The following is a 20,204-nucleotide window of genomic DNA, read 5'->3' as shown; positions in this document are numbered from 1 at the left end:
CACTTTTTTTCAAAATAAGCTTTTTTTGGTGCAGCTTCAGGATCTTCTTTAAGAGCCATGCACATAGCACTAAGAGGTTGCTTTATATGCAGCAGTTCATTTTCTTAACACAGGTAGGGGGTATTGGATGAAGTATTTTCCTTTGCACATTTTATCAGCATGGAAGTCTTAATAATGTTATGACGTCTGTGTTATGTATGGTTGCCTTGCTCGTTCAGGTGCACTTCAGCTGTTGAAGGGAACAAACAAGCAGACACAGGCAGCAGATTGTGGCCCATGGAGTTCTCCTTGCGTCTCCTTGGAGAGCCAGCTCAGAGCCTCAGACAGCTGAAAATACTGCCTCTTAGGTAATGTGGATATTACTCAAGCAATGTAGTTAGTCTTTGTCAGATAATGTCTTTCCCAGACGCTGTTATCTCTTGGTTTGCCCGTATCAGAACAAGATGTATACTGAAAAAACAATGGTCACAGAAAGGTAGGTACAGAGCTCCTTATCTGCAGACATCAGAAGGAAACTCACCTGCTTACCAGAAGGTTTATCTTGTAGCTCTTGTCCACTGTAAAAGTGGCTGAGCAGCACAGCCACTTATCTTCTGGAGAAATCAAAGTGCTTCAGCCAGTGAGAATTTCTCTCTGGTGACTGTTTTAATCTTATACTTGTTCCTGAAATGTATGTGGCATGACAGATAACACAAAGCTCAGTAAGACTATTGCTCTTTGGATCTGTGCTGGCTGTCAGGTGCTTGCATTGATTTGGACATGTGGTGCCTGCTGTAACATATACAGGTGTGTACATATACAGGTGCAGATCCAAAATCAGCTTGTTTTGTTCTCATAGGGCTGTGACAAGAGTACAAGATCTGTATAGGCTAAAGAAAGGTTAGTTGCATTTAACTGGGTAGAGGGGGAGAAAATAGAATCATAGAATGTTTTGGGTTGGAAGGGACCTCAAAGGTCATCTAGTTCCAGGGACACCTTCCACTAGACCATGTTGCTCAGAGCCCCATCCAGCCTGATTTTGAACACTTCCAGGGATAGGGCATCTGCAAGTACTTTATATAAAATACATACAGCACTTTTGTAGTTTTACAATAATCTGCTGTTTGTACATTCTCCACAACTGAGATGCTAAGTTACTCAGCTATTTCACTGTCCATTCACTTTTATATTTAACAATTCAAATACCAAAATTACAGAAGTAACAAAAAATGAGCAAGGATTGATGTGACCTGTCTGTTAGTTTTGTCTTTGCAACAGTCTTTCTCGTTCCCTAGACAAGGCTGGAAATTAGGGTGCTTTTTTTTTAAATGGATGCAATTTTTTTAACTGACACATTTTTTTTCATTTGGGTATCATAATGACAAAAGGTAATGCTTCAACTCACTTTTAAACAGCCAATTTTTTGTTAAAAAACAGAATCGGGGTCATGCTCTAGACTGTATGCATTTGAATCAAACAGTTCAGGAATCTGGGTGAAAAGAGGGAAGAATGAGTACCCCAACCAGAGAAGTAGAGTGATTCTGCATCTAAAATACATACCTGGTGCAAAGTGCATTCAAGTTAGAGGAAGTGCCTAATGATTTTCTTCCCTTCATTTTAGAAGAAGGAAGAAAATAATGCGGAGTTCACAGTTGTTGATTGTTTCCAGCAGAAATTTGGCCCTGCAGTAAGTACTAGTGAAAGCTCTTATGCCACGTATGTGACTTCTAGGCCAGTTCTGTTCTAATTGTCAGTACTCTTTATCAGACTGTGGTGAGATTTGAGTAATAGGTAGTAAATGGCTTCTTTAAGTCATGTAGAAATGCTATCTCTGGTGGCATCAAAGAATAATTAAAGTGTGCATAACAGTGCACTGCATGCAACATTGCAGTGGATGTGTACAAATCTGCATCGGTGTGTGTTGGCTGCTGGTTTCAGACCCTGTATCACCAGTAACTGAGGTGAAGAGTCAGTATTACTATTTAGTGAACACTTATTTTGTTTAGGAAGGAAACAACATGAGAACTTATTTGGAGAGGAAATTGTGTTGGTTTTGCAGGTGTTTGGAACTCCAGAGATGACTGGAGATGACTGGATCTTTTTCTCTTAAATCATGTACAATAAAAAAGCAGACTTGGTAGAATCATAGAATACCCTGAATTGAAAGGGACCCACAAGAATCACTGAATCCAGCTCCTGGCCCAGCACGGGACAACCCTGAGAATCACATCATGTGTCCAAATGCTTCTTGAACTCTGTCAAGTTTGGTGCTGTGACCAGTTCCCTGGAAAGCCTGTTCCAATGCACAACTACCCTCTGGGTGAAAAACCTTTTCCTAATATCCCACCTAAACCTCCCCTTACACAGATTCATGACATTCCCTCAGATCCTATCACTTATCCCCAGAAACAAGAGATCAGAAAGGCTTTGTTTAAGAACTTGGAATCAATGATAGATTTATTATTAAATTTAATAGTATTTTTTAGATCCTAAATTAGACCAGCAATACTATAGGGTCCTCTATGCCATTTTGTCTTGCAGTAACATTGGTTGGGATTTGGGCTCTTATTTTGGTAAACCTATTGTAACTACAGAGGAAGCTCTTTCCCACAGGAAGAGATGTCCCTGCTTACAGAGGAATCTAACTGTTGCTTGAAAAAGAAGCTGGTTTTTTTATTTCCATTTATGCCTTCTACTCATGTTACATGCACTACAGGTTGCTTTTCTTAATTGTCTGAAATTTTTTTGTGTCTGTGAGAGTAACAGTTTTTTTCTTTTATACTTTGGAAAATGTGTTTTCCTTTTTTCCTAAGAGGAACACCTGCTTTATGTGATATGAATGTATCCTAAGGAAATTCTCTCTACTTAGGAGAATTTCTTGGGAGGAGTTCAGGGGAGTCTGTGTTCTTTAGTTGTCTATATCCCTCCTAGACCTATCACTGATGCTTCTAGTTGTGGAATTTCCAGCTGTCTGTCTGTAACTGAAACGATGCTGTGTCTTTTTCTCGTGGATTACTATCCATCTGAGATTCATTGTGGTTTTGATCTTTTCAAATATGGAAAATGACCAGAAAAATCACAGTTCACTATTTGTACCTCTGCCTATCATTCTCTGGTGGTATTTATTTTATCCCTATTTTCTTCATTAGGTGCTGCCCCTAAAACAGCAATGTGTTGTCAGAATAGCAGAAGAAGGTGTTAATTTGTGTCATCATGGAAAACTCTCATGGCCTGAAGTAAGAGACAGATACTTGCCAAAATGTGGCAGGGCACATAATTGAGAAACATTTTGACAGGGGCATAATTGAGAAACATTTGAGGATTGCCCTGTGTTTAAGACTTACATAACTGTTCTGGTAATGGATATGATATCCTTTAAGAGAGATTAAGTATTTCATAAAAGACCTGTTACGGAAAGAATTATATAAGGTAATAGAATAATGAGTAAACTTGTGTGTAATATATACATTTGTTTATAGCAATGCAACAAATTTGGTTTGCATTCTTGTATACAGGTAGAGCTATTGCAGTAGTACAGCTGTTGCCTATTAAAAAACTGCAAGACCTAATCACAATGCCAATATACTTGAAGGTGTAAAATCCATATAAAGATGATACTGTGTCTTAGTTATCTGTGATGTTATAACTGTCTGAAGAGGAAGAGCCAGAAAGGAGAATAGCTTTATGTGATCATCTTAGCTTATTTTTAAATAGATTTTAAAGTGACTGTGTTTATCCAAAGTGAAAAATTGTGTGGGAGTTCATACTTCAGATTTAACCCTTTTATGCAGAAGTAAGTGTCCACAAAATGTTTGCTTTGGTATGGCTAAATTGCTTTCAGCTTTTGTTAAAAAGCTTTATGCTTCTGTTAAACCATTATGAATTTGAACATATGCAAAACTTAAATTTTGTAATCCATTTGAAAGGCTAGGATGGAAGATGATGTCCTCTATTTCTTTGGTAGTGGTCTTTGACAATGAAACAAATGTCATGGGCACAAGAATTTTGTTGGAAGTAATTCTGTAAAAATATCACCATAATAGGTGTAGGAATTTGTTTTAAGTAGTGTGGTCTTGATATGTCTCAAAATGCATTATTTAACCATGTACAGTAGACAACTGTGTTGTTCTTTTCAATTATTGGGAAAATCTCTGAGCAACTCTGGAAAAAACAAGACTTGTTTATGAATTACCACTAAATAAACTAAACCCACTCTTCCCCACATAAGCCAGTACACAGGAGTTTATGGCTTATAGGCAACAGTGCAGTTTCTCCTACTTGCAAATCCTCTGTTCTTCGGTCCCTCACTCATTTTCTCTGCAACTGAATTTGTTCTAGACAGTAACAAAGAGGCATGTTTTTCTATTTGATACCTTTCTTCTGGGACCCCAGGCTTTCAAAAATGGATTAAAAATGGTGCTTGAAGATAAAAACATCTTGAAGGTAAGGGTACATGGTGTGTAAGGACATTTGTAGTGGCAGAGGTCATATACATATGTAATAATCTAGCTGCACCAAAAAAGTTGCAGTTGGATACAGGTTTCCTTGATAGCTCTATTGCTTCAGATCATATATGACTGCTGGTATGTCTCAGACTGTCTCTTTCACCAGTACAGTGTCCTTCAGTGTCTTGAATACACAAGTACCCTTCAAATATTCTGGTTTGGAACAAAAGCTTCAACAAGAGAAACTTCAGGGCATTTTCTCAAAGAAGGTTTAACATTACTACAGTGTGACAGTTGTTGAACCATGTAAATGTTTGGTTTTGTTCTACCTGAAAAGAAACAGCAGGCAAGGCTGATAGCGTTATTTAGAACCTTGTGGAGACCCATTTTAAAAGGTAGGTAAGATCTAATACTAGCAGCAAGTTTAATGTGGTAAGATGTTTTAGCTGGTCTTGTTCAAACTTGGACCAACCTGACGCTTACAGTGACTTCACAGGGGCCAGGTCAGATTGGGCTTTATATTCTTTCTTATTCTTTCTGCGCCTTTCACAAGTGTAGAAACAGATTCAGGCTACAGGTATCCAGCGCTGGGAATCATCTGCAGGTAAAAGCAGTGGTGAAAAAGAGAGAACAGGACAGGTTATCACAAAAATCTCTTTCTGCTGGTGCTGGCCCTAGTAGTTGTGGTAATTAATATGTGACTAATGGGAGAATCAGATCCTTCTGAGAGAGAATAAAGTAACATAATGGCCATGATCTTTCATAATGGGCACGGATATTTTATACATGGTTATGTATGACTTGTCCTTGCATGTATACTGACTTTTCATTTCATAGATATGACTGCCTATAGTAACTCCTCAAAGCTCTAATCTGGCCTATTTAGTAAGCTTTATAAGGCTGATTAAATATCAGCCCATGTAAAGTCTTGACTGTATGAAAAAGGTAGGACTGAAAATTCCCACCAGTGCTCCCAACTATACTGTCTAGAACATGTAACTGATACAGTGGAAATAATTAACCAGAACTATGCACCCTAGGGTCCAAGGTACACAGAATTGCACTCATTGTTTTGTTGTCTTGGTATGAGCTGACACACATGCTTTCCTTGCACTGATAGATCTCTAGGCTTAGAGGTGCAATTACTCTGATTTGTTGGCCTGAATCCTTCTTCTAATGTAGGTACGCTACTGATGTGGTCTGATTTTGGCCACCCTGTAGTGTACATGATATTGTGGAATTATCTCATCTTCTACTCAGTACTTCTGCAACAAATAGCTGGGAGATACTTCTGAGCAAATTCACAAATGCTTTTTTGAAGCACTTCTTAGAGACAGCTTCCCAGTATTGTTAAAATGGGAACAGGCTGTGTGCACAAGTGAGATTCTGCTTAAAAAAGGCAGCAATGGAGTTTAGAACTCTGGTTTACATGGGATCCTGCCTACATAATTTGAAAAATGTTATCCCTGGATTTGGCCAGTTGTTTATTCCTTACCATAAGTAAACTAATGTAATTAACACACAATATAGAGAATGGCAGTATTCTGAGGTTCACTGTCTTTCCCATTGATGTTCTTATAGTACTTAAACATCACCTGTTGAAGTAACTTTTAATGATAAAGTTTGTGGAAGTTTGATACTATTTCACATTTGACTTCCTTGGGGGCAGGGGATGTGTCCCTGTTGGGCTATAGCAGCCTAAAAAGCTTCATAGTGAGCAGGCAACTGGCTGCTGTCAGTGCTTATAGACCTAATATTGCCTTCTGTGGCACTTCTATGCTGCATCAGGAGGCTGGAGCATCCTCACGCTCTGAAATCCTTGCCTGTTGTGTAAAATGTTGTTGGTTGCATATCTGTTTACTACCAAAAGAAATACCACAGTTTTTTCTAGAGGTTTGTGCTGAAAAAAAATAAAGAAAATTTGACAGCTTGAGACTTTGCATAAGATAGAAGTCCATGCAAGGTTTAACCATAAAATGTACAAGTGAAGAAGTCACTGTTGCTGTCTGATTCCACAGACTGATGAATATGCACTACTTTTTAGCATGCTGTGGGTTTTCTGCCCTTAAATCCGTTAGCATGCATTGGACTTTGGACAAAGGATTTCACAGTGAAAGCTAAAACATTGCTTTCGTTGAGGGAAAGTTTATTCTATAACCTTGTTCATTCAGGTTAGAGTTTTTATTAATACTGATCACAAAGATGCTTTCATTTCTGTTTAAATATTTAAGTATTTTCTCTTCTTATTTGGAAAGCATAGATTATTATTTTTTTTTACTAGAAACTCTAACTATCTAGAATGTATTTCTACAGATTTGAACATCATTTTTGTTATGATTTTGAGTAAAAGTAACTGACTGCTTGAGAAGGTCTATGCTGAGGTTCCTCTTCATCTGCATTTGGCTACTAAGAATGAAAAGCTAGAGAAGGTTTTAGTGGTCAGAAGTAGAATACAAAGGACAGTTCAGTAACAAGTGATGGAAACTTCCACTTTACCTAGTGATTTATGCTTATAATCTAGTGAAGGTCAGCTCTACCTGGATCTTCTCAATTTTTTTTTTTTCTTTTCAATGAACTTATTGTTTTGAATTGTTGCAGTTCCTTTCTCCACATATGTTTCCTGCCATTTTTCAGCTGGTGGTTGTAGTCTTCTTCCTTAGAAAATCAGTAAATGGACTGGCTTAGCACTTTCTTCTAGTAGGCTTAGCAAACACATGGCTTTTCTCCTAAAGAAGGCAGCAGTCATCTATTTGACTGGTGCCTCAGGGGCAGCGTTAGCATTATTAAGTTATATCAGGTTCTTTGCTATTGGACAGGAATAGATTTTTTTTTTCCACCAAAGAGGTTACAGATAAGTTAGGAATGGAGGGGGAGGGAGGTTAATCTTGGAATTTACCCTCCCTATAAGAGGCCAGTAGAGGCCAATTACAATTCTGTGCTCACTACTGCAGGGGCTGAGCTGGTGCTGCCAAGCACTGTGTGGACAGGTCTAGGTAGCACATGGGCAGCATGTGCCAGAAAGCTCAAACAGTGGCTCTTGCAGTAAAACCAGGCTGACCTGTAAACTCATGGTGGTGTTAGTGGGATTGTAGATGTCTGCACAGAATGTTGGCTTAAGGTTTCTCAGGAGATAGTAGTAAGGAGAAAAGGGAGAAGTCAGTGAGGATTTCAGGGGACCTGAATGGGAATCTGGGCTTTTGAGTAGTGGAGGAAGTCAGGAGGGTAGGTTGTTCTAATGACAGATAGCTCAGTCTCAGGTTTTGACTGTGGATGCAGGTTTTTTATTTTTTCCTCTCCATTCCCCTGGTGAGTGGATTCTCTTCCAAGCATTCCTTTTCCATTGGGCTGTCAGGGCTGTTCCTGCTTTTACTGCAAACAGGTAAAAAGGATGAAACCAGGATTAGAAACAAGCAAACACCATGACATGCAGTTGCTGCTGGAAGCTGTTGCCTGCTCTCTTTCTGGCTCTATGTGCTGTCAAATACGAGTCTTACTGGCAAAATCAGGTTTTAGGCAAAAGGTTTATGACAACTTACATATTCTTTCATCATGTTTTCTTTATATTGCATAACTATTTTAGGGTTTGGATAAAAGGCAAAACCATAAGTATCCTGGGAAAGCATCAGTGTATGTTTACTCTCTCCTGTTACTGAGAGTGCTGAGCTAGAAGGAGCTGTAGACCCTTTTATGTAACTTAACAGCTTTAAGGAGTCAGATTACTATCTCTGCAACTGTATGCAGTCAAAATGTTGAATTGTTTGTTTTGTAGCATACTTTACTTCTAATAAGCATCTCCACTGTCGAACCTCCACATTCTTTGCCTTGGATTAATGGACGTTGGTCATGGCATATTGATCCTTTCCCTCACAGGCTGCTGATGCTCTGCAGTTTTCAATGACTACAGGTGCTTTTCTTCCACACTGTGTCTGCACATTACAGGAGTGTTTGATGCAGCCCTTGAAGATACCTTCCAAATGGAATGCCATTCTGAAGTGCAGGCAGCAGTTGACTTCAATGAGTGATTCAGTAAAGCACCTTCTGAAGACTCAGTTGTGAGCTGTGCTTTGCCCATTTTGAGATGCTTCTGTTAATTTGCTTTTTTTAAGAGCATGGCACTAAAAAGTGGTTGAATTGCTGCAGATAAGGACATTTTGTAACAATGACTTGGGAGACAGGTGTAAGCCTTAGTTGGCATCAGGGCTGGTATTTCCTAATAGCTCATTTGAAATTGAGGTTTTGAAGAACCACAAAGCTTGTACAATAGAGGATATATACAACTTGGGTAAAAAAATGTTCTGGATATCATAGAATATTTCACTAATTCTGAAACCTAGTTTCAACAGAGCAAGTTGGTTACAATGAATCCTGAGTCAAGCAGGAAAAAGAGAACTTTTATTGCCAGCACTATTAGAATGAAAAAATACTAGTGTAGTTCAGCAGCATTTGCCAAATCATTATTCTCTATTGTCCTTATTTTTGTTAATCTTTCAGATGGGGACAAGCAAGGGAAAACTTGATGGGTCAAGAGCTCCTAAGATTTGGGGAACATAATCCTGATAAATAGACTATTTCATATGAAAGGGACCTACACTGAGCATCTAGTCCAACTGCCTGACCAGTTCAGGGCTGACAAGTTAAAGCCTGGTATTAAGGTCATTGCCCAAATGCCTCTAAAGCACTGGCAGCTTAGGGCATTGACTGCCTCTTTAGGAAGCCTGTTCCAATGTTTGACCACCCTCTCAGTAAAGAAATGCTTCCTAATGTCCAGGCTAAACTTCCCCTGGTACAGCTTTGAACCATATCCATTTATCCTGTCACTGGATGGCAGGGAGAAGAGCTCAGTACCTCCCTCTCCCCAGCTGGCTGGTGATGCTGTGTTTGATGCATCCCAAGGTGCCAGGGCACACTGCCAACTCACACTGAGCCTGCTGCCAACCAAGTCCCTATTCGCAGAGCTGCTCTCCAGCCACTCTCCCAGTTTATACTTGTGTCCAATGTTATGCCATCCTAGATACATAATCTGGCATTTCAACTTGTAAAATTTCATCCCATTAATTGTAGTCCAATGCTCCAATCTGTGTAGATTCCTCTGCAAGGCCTCTTGTCCCTCCAGAGTCAGCAGCACCTCGCAGTTTGGTACCGTCAGCAAACTTGCTAATGGTGCATTTAACTCCTGTATCTAGATTGGCGATAAATATACTGAACGGAACTGGCTCTGAAATTGAATCGTGAGGAGTACCACTGGTATTCCTCAACTGGTGCATGTTGACAGCCAGATGGATCCTCTATTCATTAGAACCCTTTGAGCTCTGTCTGTCAGCCAGTTCTTCACCCAGAGCACCGTGAATCTGCTTATCCCACAGTTGGGCAACTCGTCCAGAAGTATGCTCAGAGGGACAGTATCAAAAGCCTTACTAAAATCCAGAAACAGTGTGACCAGCAAGACCAGGGCAGCGATTGTCCCCCTGTACTCGTACTGGTGAGGCTGCATCTCTAGTACTGTGTCCAGTTTTGGGCCCCCCACAAGAAGGACATTGAGGTGCTGGAGCGTGTCTAGAGAAGGGCAACAAAGCTGGTGAAAGGACTGGAGAAAAAGTCTCATGAGGAGTGGCTGAGGAAGCTGGAGTTGTTTAGCCCGGAGAAAAGGAGGCACATTCCCTACAACTACCTGAAAGGAGATTGTAACCAGGTGGGGGTCAGCTTCCTCTAGTAACAAGCAACAGGACAAGAGGAAATAGCCTCTAGTTGTGCCAGGGGAGTTTTAGATTGGATATTATAAAAGTTTCATCACTGAAAGGGTGGTCAGGCATTAGAATAAGCTGCCCAGGGAAGTGGTGGTGTCACTACCCCTAAAGGTATTTAAAAGATGTGTGGATGTGGCACTTAGGGACACAGTTTAGTGGTGGACTAGGCAGTGCTGGGTTAACAGTTGGACTCAATGATCTTTGAGGTTTTTTCTAACTGAAGTGATTCTCTGTTTCTGTCCTTTTGCTGGGATTTTTAATTGCATGACCTTAATTTTTTGGGGGCCAGAGTGGTTGGGGTGGGGGTGGGGTCAGAAGACTTCCAAAGAAGCTATTAAATAAGGGAACTAGATGCTTAAGGAGACCTCAGTAGAGAGGTAGAATTTATTTACTGAAGAGGAACAATCTCTTTCCTACAAGAGTACTTTTTCTCCCTTCATACTAGTCTTGTAACTTCCACAGTAAATAGGAGTGGTTTTGCACTGCCTGTTCATGGACTTAAAATCTTTCTCAAAAGCCTGGATTAAATGCTATTTAATATTGCTATAAAAGCTACTCAGTGAAACCTGTAATTCGAACACAGCATTATCTTTATGTAAGTTTTAGAATTCAATATTGTCTCTCAAAATTTCTATTTTGAGAATTCTGTATGGCAAATCTAAGCCAAATGACATGTCTTCCTTAGTTTATTTTCCTATTGCTCTGAAGACTAAAAGTGGAAAATGACTGTGTAATATTCATGTAATAAGTATACCAGTGTAAACCATTCTGTACTGACAGTTTTGCTCAGGGTACCACAGTCATGGTGTGGTACCCTGTCTAGTTTCAGTTGTGATTGCTGAAGATCATAGGAGGTTTTTTTTCCTTTTAGGTCTTTTAGCTCAGTTCTTAGGAATCCAACCTGGTTTCAGAGACAGATGGGAGAGAACTAGAATTAAATGCTGGAATAGGTGTATGTTGGTTTTTGGTTTGTGTTTTGGTTGGTTGGTTGGTTGTTTTTTTTTAAGGAAGCAATCTCTCCTTCCAAACTTCTGCTTCTCTAACCACTACAGGTTTGTACACAGATGGCCCCAGAAGCTGAAAGCATACAGTAGCACTGAAAGTAAAGATCAGCATCAGGAAGTATGTTGTAAACTGCAGAAGAATGTGATGATAAGCTTTGTTAAAATTTTTTCTACTTTAATAACTGTCCTGGTTTTGGCTGGGAGAGAGTACATTTTCTTCTTAGGAACTGGTACAGTGCTGTGGTTTTTGGATTTGGTATGAGAACACACCGATGTTTTGGCAGTTGCTGAGTAGTGCTTATCCTAAGCCAAGGACTTTTCTGTTTTCCGTGCTCTGCCAGTGAAGCTGTGAGGGAGCATGGCCAGGACAGGTGATCCAAACTGGCCAAATCAATATTCCATACCATAGAATGTCATGCCCAGAATTTAAACTGGAGGAGTTACCTGGAAGGGGGCCGATCGCTGCTTGGGGATGGGATACTGTGCATCACTTGTTTCTTTTGGGTTTTATTCCTCTCTTAGCCTCTCCTTACCATTACTATTATCATTATCATATATTATTATTGTTGTTGTTATTATCATCATTATTATTATATTTTGTTTCAATTATTAAACTATTTTTATCTCAACTTAAAAGGTTTACCTTTTCTTTCCAATTCTCCTCCCTGCTATGAGGGGGGTTGAGAGGAGTGAGCACGTGGCTGCATGGTATATTACTGGTGGCTGGAATTAAACCATAACAATAACTGTTTTCATTTGCATTGGGATATACAGGAGAATCCTGACATATGGTTCTTGAGACTCTTCCCAGCTTCTCTGCTTAATGCACTTGTTCTGAACGCTATGTACCTCCTGCTGGTCCACTCATCTCTAATGGATAACTTGATGTCTGACCTATCAGCTGTAGCACATGGTTATTTTAATGCTTATTGGACTGTCCTGGAGATCACCTTGTGAGCACAAATGTAGGTATGCCTCTGCTTGTTTCTCTGGTAGTGATTTGATCTAAGGCTCTAATGGATAAATGCTGGAGGACCGAGCTACAGCAGCTTCCTTTTCACAGTGGTACACCCTCCTGTGTGCTACATACCTTGTTTCCTGTGTGCAGCAGCAAAAGTGATGGTGTCTGTATCTACCTAGCTCCCTTTCATATTAGTTCATTAGCAGAATCCACCTCTAGTTAGCCTAGTGGATGGTGAGTTGCAGCTGTTAAAGCATGGGCACGGTCACCTGCGCCTTCTGTTCACTCTCCTCACAGCCTGAGAACAGCTGGGCTCAAAAGGGGCAACGTACACGTGAGGAAATGAAGAGTAAGAAGCAAATGTGGTGTGTTGGTACCTGGAGCTGACGGGGTTGCTTTGTTTTGGTAAAAAATGTTTAGTCCTCACATATTGTTCTATTTTTCTCCTAATCTGTCATCTTTACTGCTGAGCTGTTTTGCACACACTGGGTGTTTCTGAGCAACGTTTGTGAACCAAAGATTTTTATTTCTGTAAAAGCATCACTGAGTTATTTGGTCTTCCTAATTTATTTTCACATATATTATTTTAAAGTAGCATTTTTCATCTTTCGTTACACAGAACCATTAGTAGTGCATGCCCAGATACCTTGGAGGAGCTGGATGGTGGACACTTCTGTAATTTTGAAATTTATTAATTTTCAACGTGGAAAGTGCAGGAAATGAGATTTTTGGTGAAGGAGCTTGACGTCTTGCACTATTGGAAAGAACAGGTCCATGCAAAGCAAACAAGCAGTGGTATTGATGTGGCCTTTCTCTGTCTTCTCAATGAAATAATCTTATGAGGGCTTGCAGTAACTATGTAAGACATTGTTGGTATTAGATTTGGGTGCAAAGTGCATGGTCAAACATCCTCATTCACCACAGAGACTGAACTAACATGATTAAATCCTCTTAGTGCCTCATTCTTACAGTTGTAAATGTCTTGAAATATTTATTAGGGAAAGAGAATGAAGTTCTATCTTCATGAAAGAAACAGGGTTTTTTTTCCCCCCTGGTTTAACAAAGCACTGAAGCACAGACTTGGATCCTTTGGGAATTACTTAAGAGCTCAGAGCAGTAAATCCCATTAATGAGGATTTAGAGATTAGATAACACAAGAGATCATAGTTGCTTCACAGATATAAGAGAAGAGGTCATATCTGAAAACCTTTTCTTTTTAGAGGAAAGCTGCCAAAAAAAGAAGGTTGTTCATAGTTCATGAAAAAAAAATGAGCTGGACATGTGAATTTCCAATGTGCAATGCATGCAAAAGTAGGCATGACACAAGGGAAAAGAAGAGTCTCTTAAAGTGAAAAGTACACATTCTGTTTTGCATTGGGCTATTTGTTTTCAGAATTTTTAAAGTGGTATTCAGGTTGTTGAAGACAATACCTTTGTAAATCCATTTATTCCATAAGATTACCCAAGGAATTAATTTGATCCTGAGTATTTCAAATGCCATTTTGAAAATCTATTTAATATAACATCTGGTAATCATACTTTCTGCATTTTAAAGCTGTTGCCTTCTGAAGCAACTGCTTTAGAATTCTAGTATAGGGAGTAAAAGTAGCAATTTTCATCATCATTTCACTGTTAATAATTTTCTGTTGTTTCTATATCTTGTGAAAAGATCACACAAATAAAAGTTTCTTCTGCTTTATTTAAATCTGCTTGCAATACATATTTAAATGCAAAATATGGAGTGTTGTATAGTTAAATCTTGTCTATTACTTCTGTTTCTTCACTCAGTAAGTAAAAAAGTTAAGGAAATCCTTTGCAAGTTGATGAGTTCAGCTAAATCCATTTTAAGGCAAGAAAGAAAAAACCACAAACCTTTGGTTTCTGCAACTTCTAGGTTTTCCAGCTAAGTCTGTATTATTTCCTTAAATCAAAAAGCCTTTATCCAGATCTGATTTCAAAATGAGGTAATAGTCACAATACTTACCCCCCCCATTTATTGTAGTGCTTTTTCATGGTTGTTTAGAAGTTTATGCAACACTAAAATCTATGTTATGCCTTCTCTACACTTTGTGGAGCAACAGTTGAAAGTTACCTGGAAAATGCTTTCAGTGGGCTATTTTACTTTTTACAATGACCAGTTACAATTTACACTTGTGCTCCACCTTGGACCCTTGGTGAACAGCAGTCTGGTGCAATGAGCTTGACTTTACCTTGGAGCCAGTGTCAAACAACAGCAACACTGGACTCCCTGTGCTTGATGACTGTGTTCTCCAGACAGGATCTGTTGCAGTTCCAATGCTACTGCAGCAGAAGTAATGGATCTCCTTGGATTCTGATACCTCTGCCAGGGAAAAATCTTGGAAACCTGAAGTATGTTATCTACTATGCTCTCTCCATGCTGGAGAACTGGAAGAGAGACGCCTGTTGCTGAAGCAGTACTGCAGCAGAGCCGAAGACAATAAATGCTCCAGGGCCATAAAGGTACCTTGCACTACTTCAGCTACTAAATTGGAAGGGGGACGTCACTCTTGAGTGAAAAGGAACCATCTGTGATACATCAAGCCCTTATTTGAAAGTTGTGGGAGCGAAAGTCACTAGGCAAGAGAGTCTCCAAGTTACCATGGCTTCTTTGATTTATAGGCACTTGGAGAAGATGACCAGATCAGGAAAATAACTTCCACTACTCCAGGTAAGGAAGCCTCTCCTGGGCCCTTCTCTGTTCTTTTCTAGTTTCTGGACTGTGCTATCTGAGCAGAATCACCAGGTCTTCAGCCTTTTGAAAAAGGTAAAGTTAGTTATGCAGATATGTCTTCTATTGTGCCTCTGGGCTACAGAGATGTTCGAGTATGTCCTACCTGACTGGAGCAATGAACAGAGCTGTGCTTCCCTGGCCTGCTCTTGTTTCCTCTCGTCTTACTGAGTGACATCATGTCGCACAGAAGAATGCTTCTTTTTTTACTTCTCCCATTCCTCCAAACTTATGACACTCCCATGTAAACTATACTTACAAAACAAGTACACATACAGTTTCAATCATGAGACTTCATTAAAAATCAAATACTGAAGCTGGATGGATTACAGAGCCACACTTCTTCCTATCTCTAGCTGTCACATGTTGAATCTCAGCTCCTGGATCAGGGTTTACAACACTGAACTTCAGCTTTGACTAGATGGAAACATCCACCTTATCTTTCCCAGCTCACTGCCATATCCAGTTCATAATGCCAACAGATTTTGTGTGTAATAACAGCATCAGGATATACTTCATGAAAAAGATGCTTTAGCTTTCCAGTCTGAGGTGCCTGTGAATCGAATAATGCTGAGTAACAACCAATAATGTTGAATAATGACTACTGGGGCAGTTACCTACTCTCTCATTCTCTTGTCTAATCAGGGTATTCAACCTCTGGAAGCAGATCAGGACCAGACTCTCTTTTTTCTCCTCTTGGAAACAGCAGCAAGCAAAAGTGATATGCATAATCATGGAGTAAAAGACAGTCCTGTTCACTTGCCCTTGTGGATCACTGCATCCACTGAGAGCTGGAGAAAGACAAATGTGAATAAGGCTGATGAATGTAATTGTCACCACCCTTTCTTGGGCTCTGTATGCCCAGTTGCTGCAGTCAGTTTGCCACGTGCATATCTTGTTCCTCCCTGATAAGTTTCTGTATCCTCTAACAGGCCCCCATTAGTGGCAAAATACCAGAATCACCTTCTGGCTAAATGCACAGCTCCTACTAGGGCCAGATCATCCTTGTGGCATTCAACATATTCAGGAGTGCTTGATTTCAGACTTATGCATAATTGCACGTGTCTAATTTATTAACATTGGTAAAGTACTGCCAGTGGTCCACAAATAATAATGCAACACTCTTTTTGATGTAGGAGAGAATGAAGAAACAGAGAAAACAAAATAACAAGGAAATAAAAAGAAAGGCATCTCATTCATCATGATAATTTTGGAAATGTATGTTGACACTTTCTGTGGTTTCTTGTGTCATCACCTGCAAGTGGTAGTTGGGTCTTCTGAATAGTGGACACACCCTCATAAGCAACTGACGTTTTACCACAAACCAGATGCAAAGCAATAACCTCTGATCATCAGCACTTTGTTATCAAAACCCTCAGCTTCCCTCTTCAGGGTCTTTCAGAAACTGATAATCCTCCTTGCTGCTGAGGGGAGGAACCCAACACAAACTTCTCACCCTGAATGTCCATGCAGTTTCCTGCATTTTTGGCATAACGTCTGCCAGCAGTAGTTCTTGTGGATGCAGACACCCAGTAAAATGGGTGTCTGTGCCTCTGCAACTGTCACTAGAAAAGAGCTAGTAAAGGAGCTACAGGTGCTACAGTTCTAACTCTCCTTGTAGATTCATATTGTGTTGTTAAGTACTTGGAAATGCAGGCATGGTCTCATGTTTAGGACTTAAATTCAAAGAACCAAACCCATCAGTGTAAAGAAGCAAATGTTCTAGAAGTGCAGAGCCATCTTGTTTAAGTGGTGATAGTTCATGCTCAGGGCTCTAGTACCACAGAGCACACCCCTGCAGAGTTGATTTCACCAATGCACTTACGGTAAAGCTGCAGTAGACAAAATGCAGTGCAGTAGATTATACAAGATAACACAATCACCACATGTGACATGCATAAACTGTTGTTTAAATATAATTGCTCCTGAACCAGAGGTTTTCTTAATTGGCAGGTGAGTTGGGACTACACATAATGCATATTAATCTTTATGAACATACAGCCTGAATTTTCTGCAACTTGGCTTGAAATGGCTTGGGGCATGGATTACCCCACACTGTAGGGTACAGCAGCAGTTAGGAAGATGGATGTGCATTATTCTGGTTAAACCAAACTGACAGTGGGGTGTTTTCAAGTAAGTGCTGCCTCTGCTTTTTTCTGTAATCCTGTCTAAATTATTTATCCTTCCTCTGGATCCGTGCAAATTTTTAGACACAGGTTTGTAAGGTATGGCTTCCCTTTGCAAACACTGTGGTAATTCTTTTCCAGTGCATCACATCTGTATATCCACTCATCTGTTATTAGTGTTTCTACCAATGTGCTTATACGGACATCTGACTTACTAGTGTGTTGTTTCCTCTATCTTTCTTGAGACCTTTAAACATTTACCAAGTTCCATCCCTGAGTATCAAGGCAGGTTTTAAGCAAGATACTATAGTTACTAGTTCATCTTCCACTGTTCAGGAATTTTAGGTGAAATCCATCATGACTTTTGTCTTTCAAGTATCGGTATTAAACATTTATGGACAATCTGAAACTGATTTTGGGTACATAATGAATAGGTTTGGAATGGGAATCTCCATTTTCATGCTGAGTGAAGACAAAAAAGTGTTTTTTACAGTGCTGCTGTTGCATTCTGATCATCACTTGGTTGACATTTTGTGCTCTTCTCATGTTTACAGATATCTTTTTATTAGTTGTTATATTTTTTAAAATATTATCAAACATAGTCTGTCCTGCCCTTTGTTTTTTTTCTGTAACTTCATCCTTACTATTTTCTTTACATGGATGTGGCATTGCTTTCCTGATGGGATGCTTATGTCATAGTCTGTTCCTCTAACCTGTAGTCCTGCCAGTTTCCTTTCACTGTTTCTGTGCCCTTTTGCTGTGTTAGGTAATGTTTACTCTATGCTGCTTGTATGTTGTCTTGAAGTTGTCTCATATTACCTGCTAGGATTGAATTTGCCTGGCTGCCTCTTACTACTTTTTATCAAGCTTCCTTATTTATGTAATTCCCCTTTCTACAGCAGAACACAACTGTGGATTTTCTTATTGTTTCTACAAACCATGAACATGGCAGTCCTTGTTAAGGAACAGCTCCTTGGATTTAGTATTTTGAACAGTGCACTGCTCAGGGCCAAATCAAGGAGTGTATGTCTCTTCACATACTTCCTAAGCTGTTTCATTGATTTGTTAACTATGTTGGCTTTTGTCCACATAAGTGTTGGGGTTTTTTACCAATAGAATAGAATATCATGGTTTTAAATAAAAAGCTGGGACAGCTGTCTTTGCAGTGGTTCCTGCAAGCAAACATGAACTGCTTATGCTTCTTTTGGGATTCACAACTTCATAGTGCAAAATGCTTCTCAGGAGAAATCTAAAAACCCATATGTGAAGTATTACTTAAAATCTTGAAGATCTTCATAATAAAGAAGTAAACAATAAATGGAAGCCTAGTGTTTTTTTCCTTTGGGTTGCCTTTCAAAGAAAGTGTGGGGGACATGCAACTTCTTTTTTCCCTTAAGGTCTCCTGTTTGTGTAAACAGGTAGTCAATAAATTCCACAGATCTAATGAGATGATTATTGTGTTCCATTGGCTAATTACAGGGGGAATGCTTCCCTGGTTCTAACAAAAGTATAGTATGTATTAGTTCGGGGTTTTTTCTGTTTCTTTTCCTTTTTCCTTATTAGCCCACTTTTACAGAGCTGCCAGAGGAGCTGTGTCAGCTGGCAGACATCCAGAAGCTGCAAAGGGAGAAAGCAATAAAAGACTACAGGATGAATGAGGATGGTCTTTTGGTGAGACCAGCCATGGAATCTAGTAGAGAGAAAAAAATCCACAGAAGGATGGAAACCACAGACATAATTGGAATTGATTTCCCACAAATAAAGCAGGGTCTCAAATCACGTTCTTCAACAATTATGATGTATTTTGTCAAAGAAGAGCTTGAAAATCAAAGTCATGTGGTAAATCTGTGGAAGGACCTTAAACTGACCTCAAGCCGACTGTACGGAATGTAGTTTCTGACACAGGCAACTTGATGAGCTTATTCTGGGTGTTTGGAGACATCCAAGTGAAAAAAGGGGCTATTCCCCGTGCAGAGGTGTCAAACAAAAGCTCCTTGCTTTACAATAAGGGGTAAAGCCATTGGTGAATGGAAATAGTAATGGTCTTTCAGAGGAAATTCCTGCTGCCTCTGACTGTTCTTCTCTAGGTCTTTTTCTGAGATCCATTTTTTCCAAGAGCTCTTTTTGATTTTAAAACAGTGACTTTTGTTTTTCTGGCATTGTTACCAATGTCTTAAATAGTATTGGTTCTTTTGTTACTTGTTGCAGTTATGTTAAACTCTCATTAGAGTGGCCTGCTGGAAGTTGTACCCCACTACCACCACTGTCTGTCAGCGCTGCCACATCCAACTCAGGTAGATAAGACTGTAACACACACGTGCTGTGTGTCCATAGACAGGGGTGTATGAACAGGGGGGCAGAAGCACCTAAATTGATTTAAAAGGTGTATAGCAGTCCCTTCCCAAGCAAAATAAGGTATTAAGGCAAAACTACTATTTACCACGCAACAAAATTAATGTAGGCCATGTCCAAATCTTGGAACACTTTTATTGGTGTATTGGTGAACACTGGTGAACAACATGGAACAGGGAAGAATGGAAGAAGTCACTGTGCCAACCAGACTGCAGTCCAAGAACAACCTGGTCATCAAGCTGTAAATGTGGGAATAGTAATGATGCCAGGTTGGAAAGGACATGATGTCTGCATGTGAGTACATGTCAATACCCGTTTGAGCTGGTTTTCTTTGGATGTAAATTGGTGTGACCGTGCTTATGATATCTGTCTGCATTTCTTTTCAATATTATTTGGGGAAATGTCTGGGGTTTTTTCTTCTCTCCACAGAGCACTAGACCAGCAGTATTTAAATAGGTCTCTTCTTTGAAACTATAGATAGGACTTACTCACTTCTGAGAGTAACAGAAAAATTGCCAAGGTTTGCTCTTTTTTTTTATTTATTTGAAGCAAGATTCTTTCAAGCAGTGATGGGATGTCACAGGTCAGTGAGGTACCATGTGGAGCATTCCGGCTTTTCTGTGCCAAAAGAATAATTATGTTTTATTTCCACAACCAAAATCATCTGGGTCCACCCAGTCCTATTAACAGAGAGAAAAAAATGGGAACACATCAGATAATGGAAGGAGGGAGGGAAGAATGGCTGGAATGTGAAAGCATCAAGTCTGGGATGTAGAAGAGTGGTCTGGAGTGTCTCTGTACAGGATACAAACTAATTGCTGAGGCCACCCTTCTCGGTAAGACA

At 39.7% G+C, this 20,204-nt stretch overlaps 1 protein-coding gene across 1 annotated transcript; it reads left to right on the top strand.

Annotated features, from left to right (window-relative positions):
* Positions 1 to 127: 127 nt before the first annotated feature.
* Positions 128 to 18,831, top strand: EXD1 (exonuclease 3'-5' domain containing 1). The gene is given in 12 exon segments (XM_064660051.1): positions 128 to 132; positions 219 to 260; positions 262 to 352; positions 1,607 to 1,666; positions 3,129 to 3,215; positions 4,318 to 4,422; positions 4,546 to 4,609; positions 8,278 to 8,450; positions 11,947 to 12,100; positions 12,103 to 12,137; positions 18,572 to 18,706; positions 18,709 to 18,831. Coding segments are annotated over 12 exon segments (1,074 nt in total).
* Positions 18,832 to 20,204: the final 1,373 nt, after the last annotated feature.

This window comes from Pseudopipra pipra, chromosome 6, assembly GCF_036250125.1.
Source record: "Pseudopipra pipra isolate bDixPip1 chromosome 6, bDixPip1.hap1, whole genome shotgun sequence".
In the NCBI taxonomy this organism is placed as follows: Eukaryota; Metazoa; Chordata; class Aves; order Passeriformes; family Pipridae; genus Pseudopipra; species Pseudopipra pipra.
This window is presented reverse-complemented; position numbering and strand designations above follow the sequence as displayed.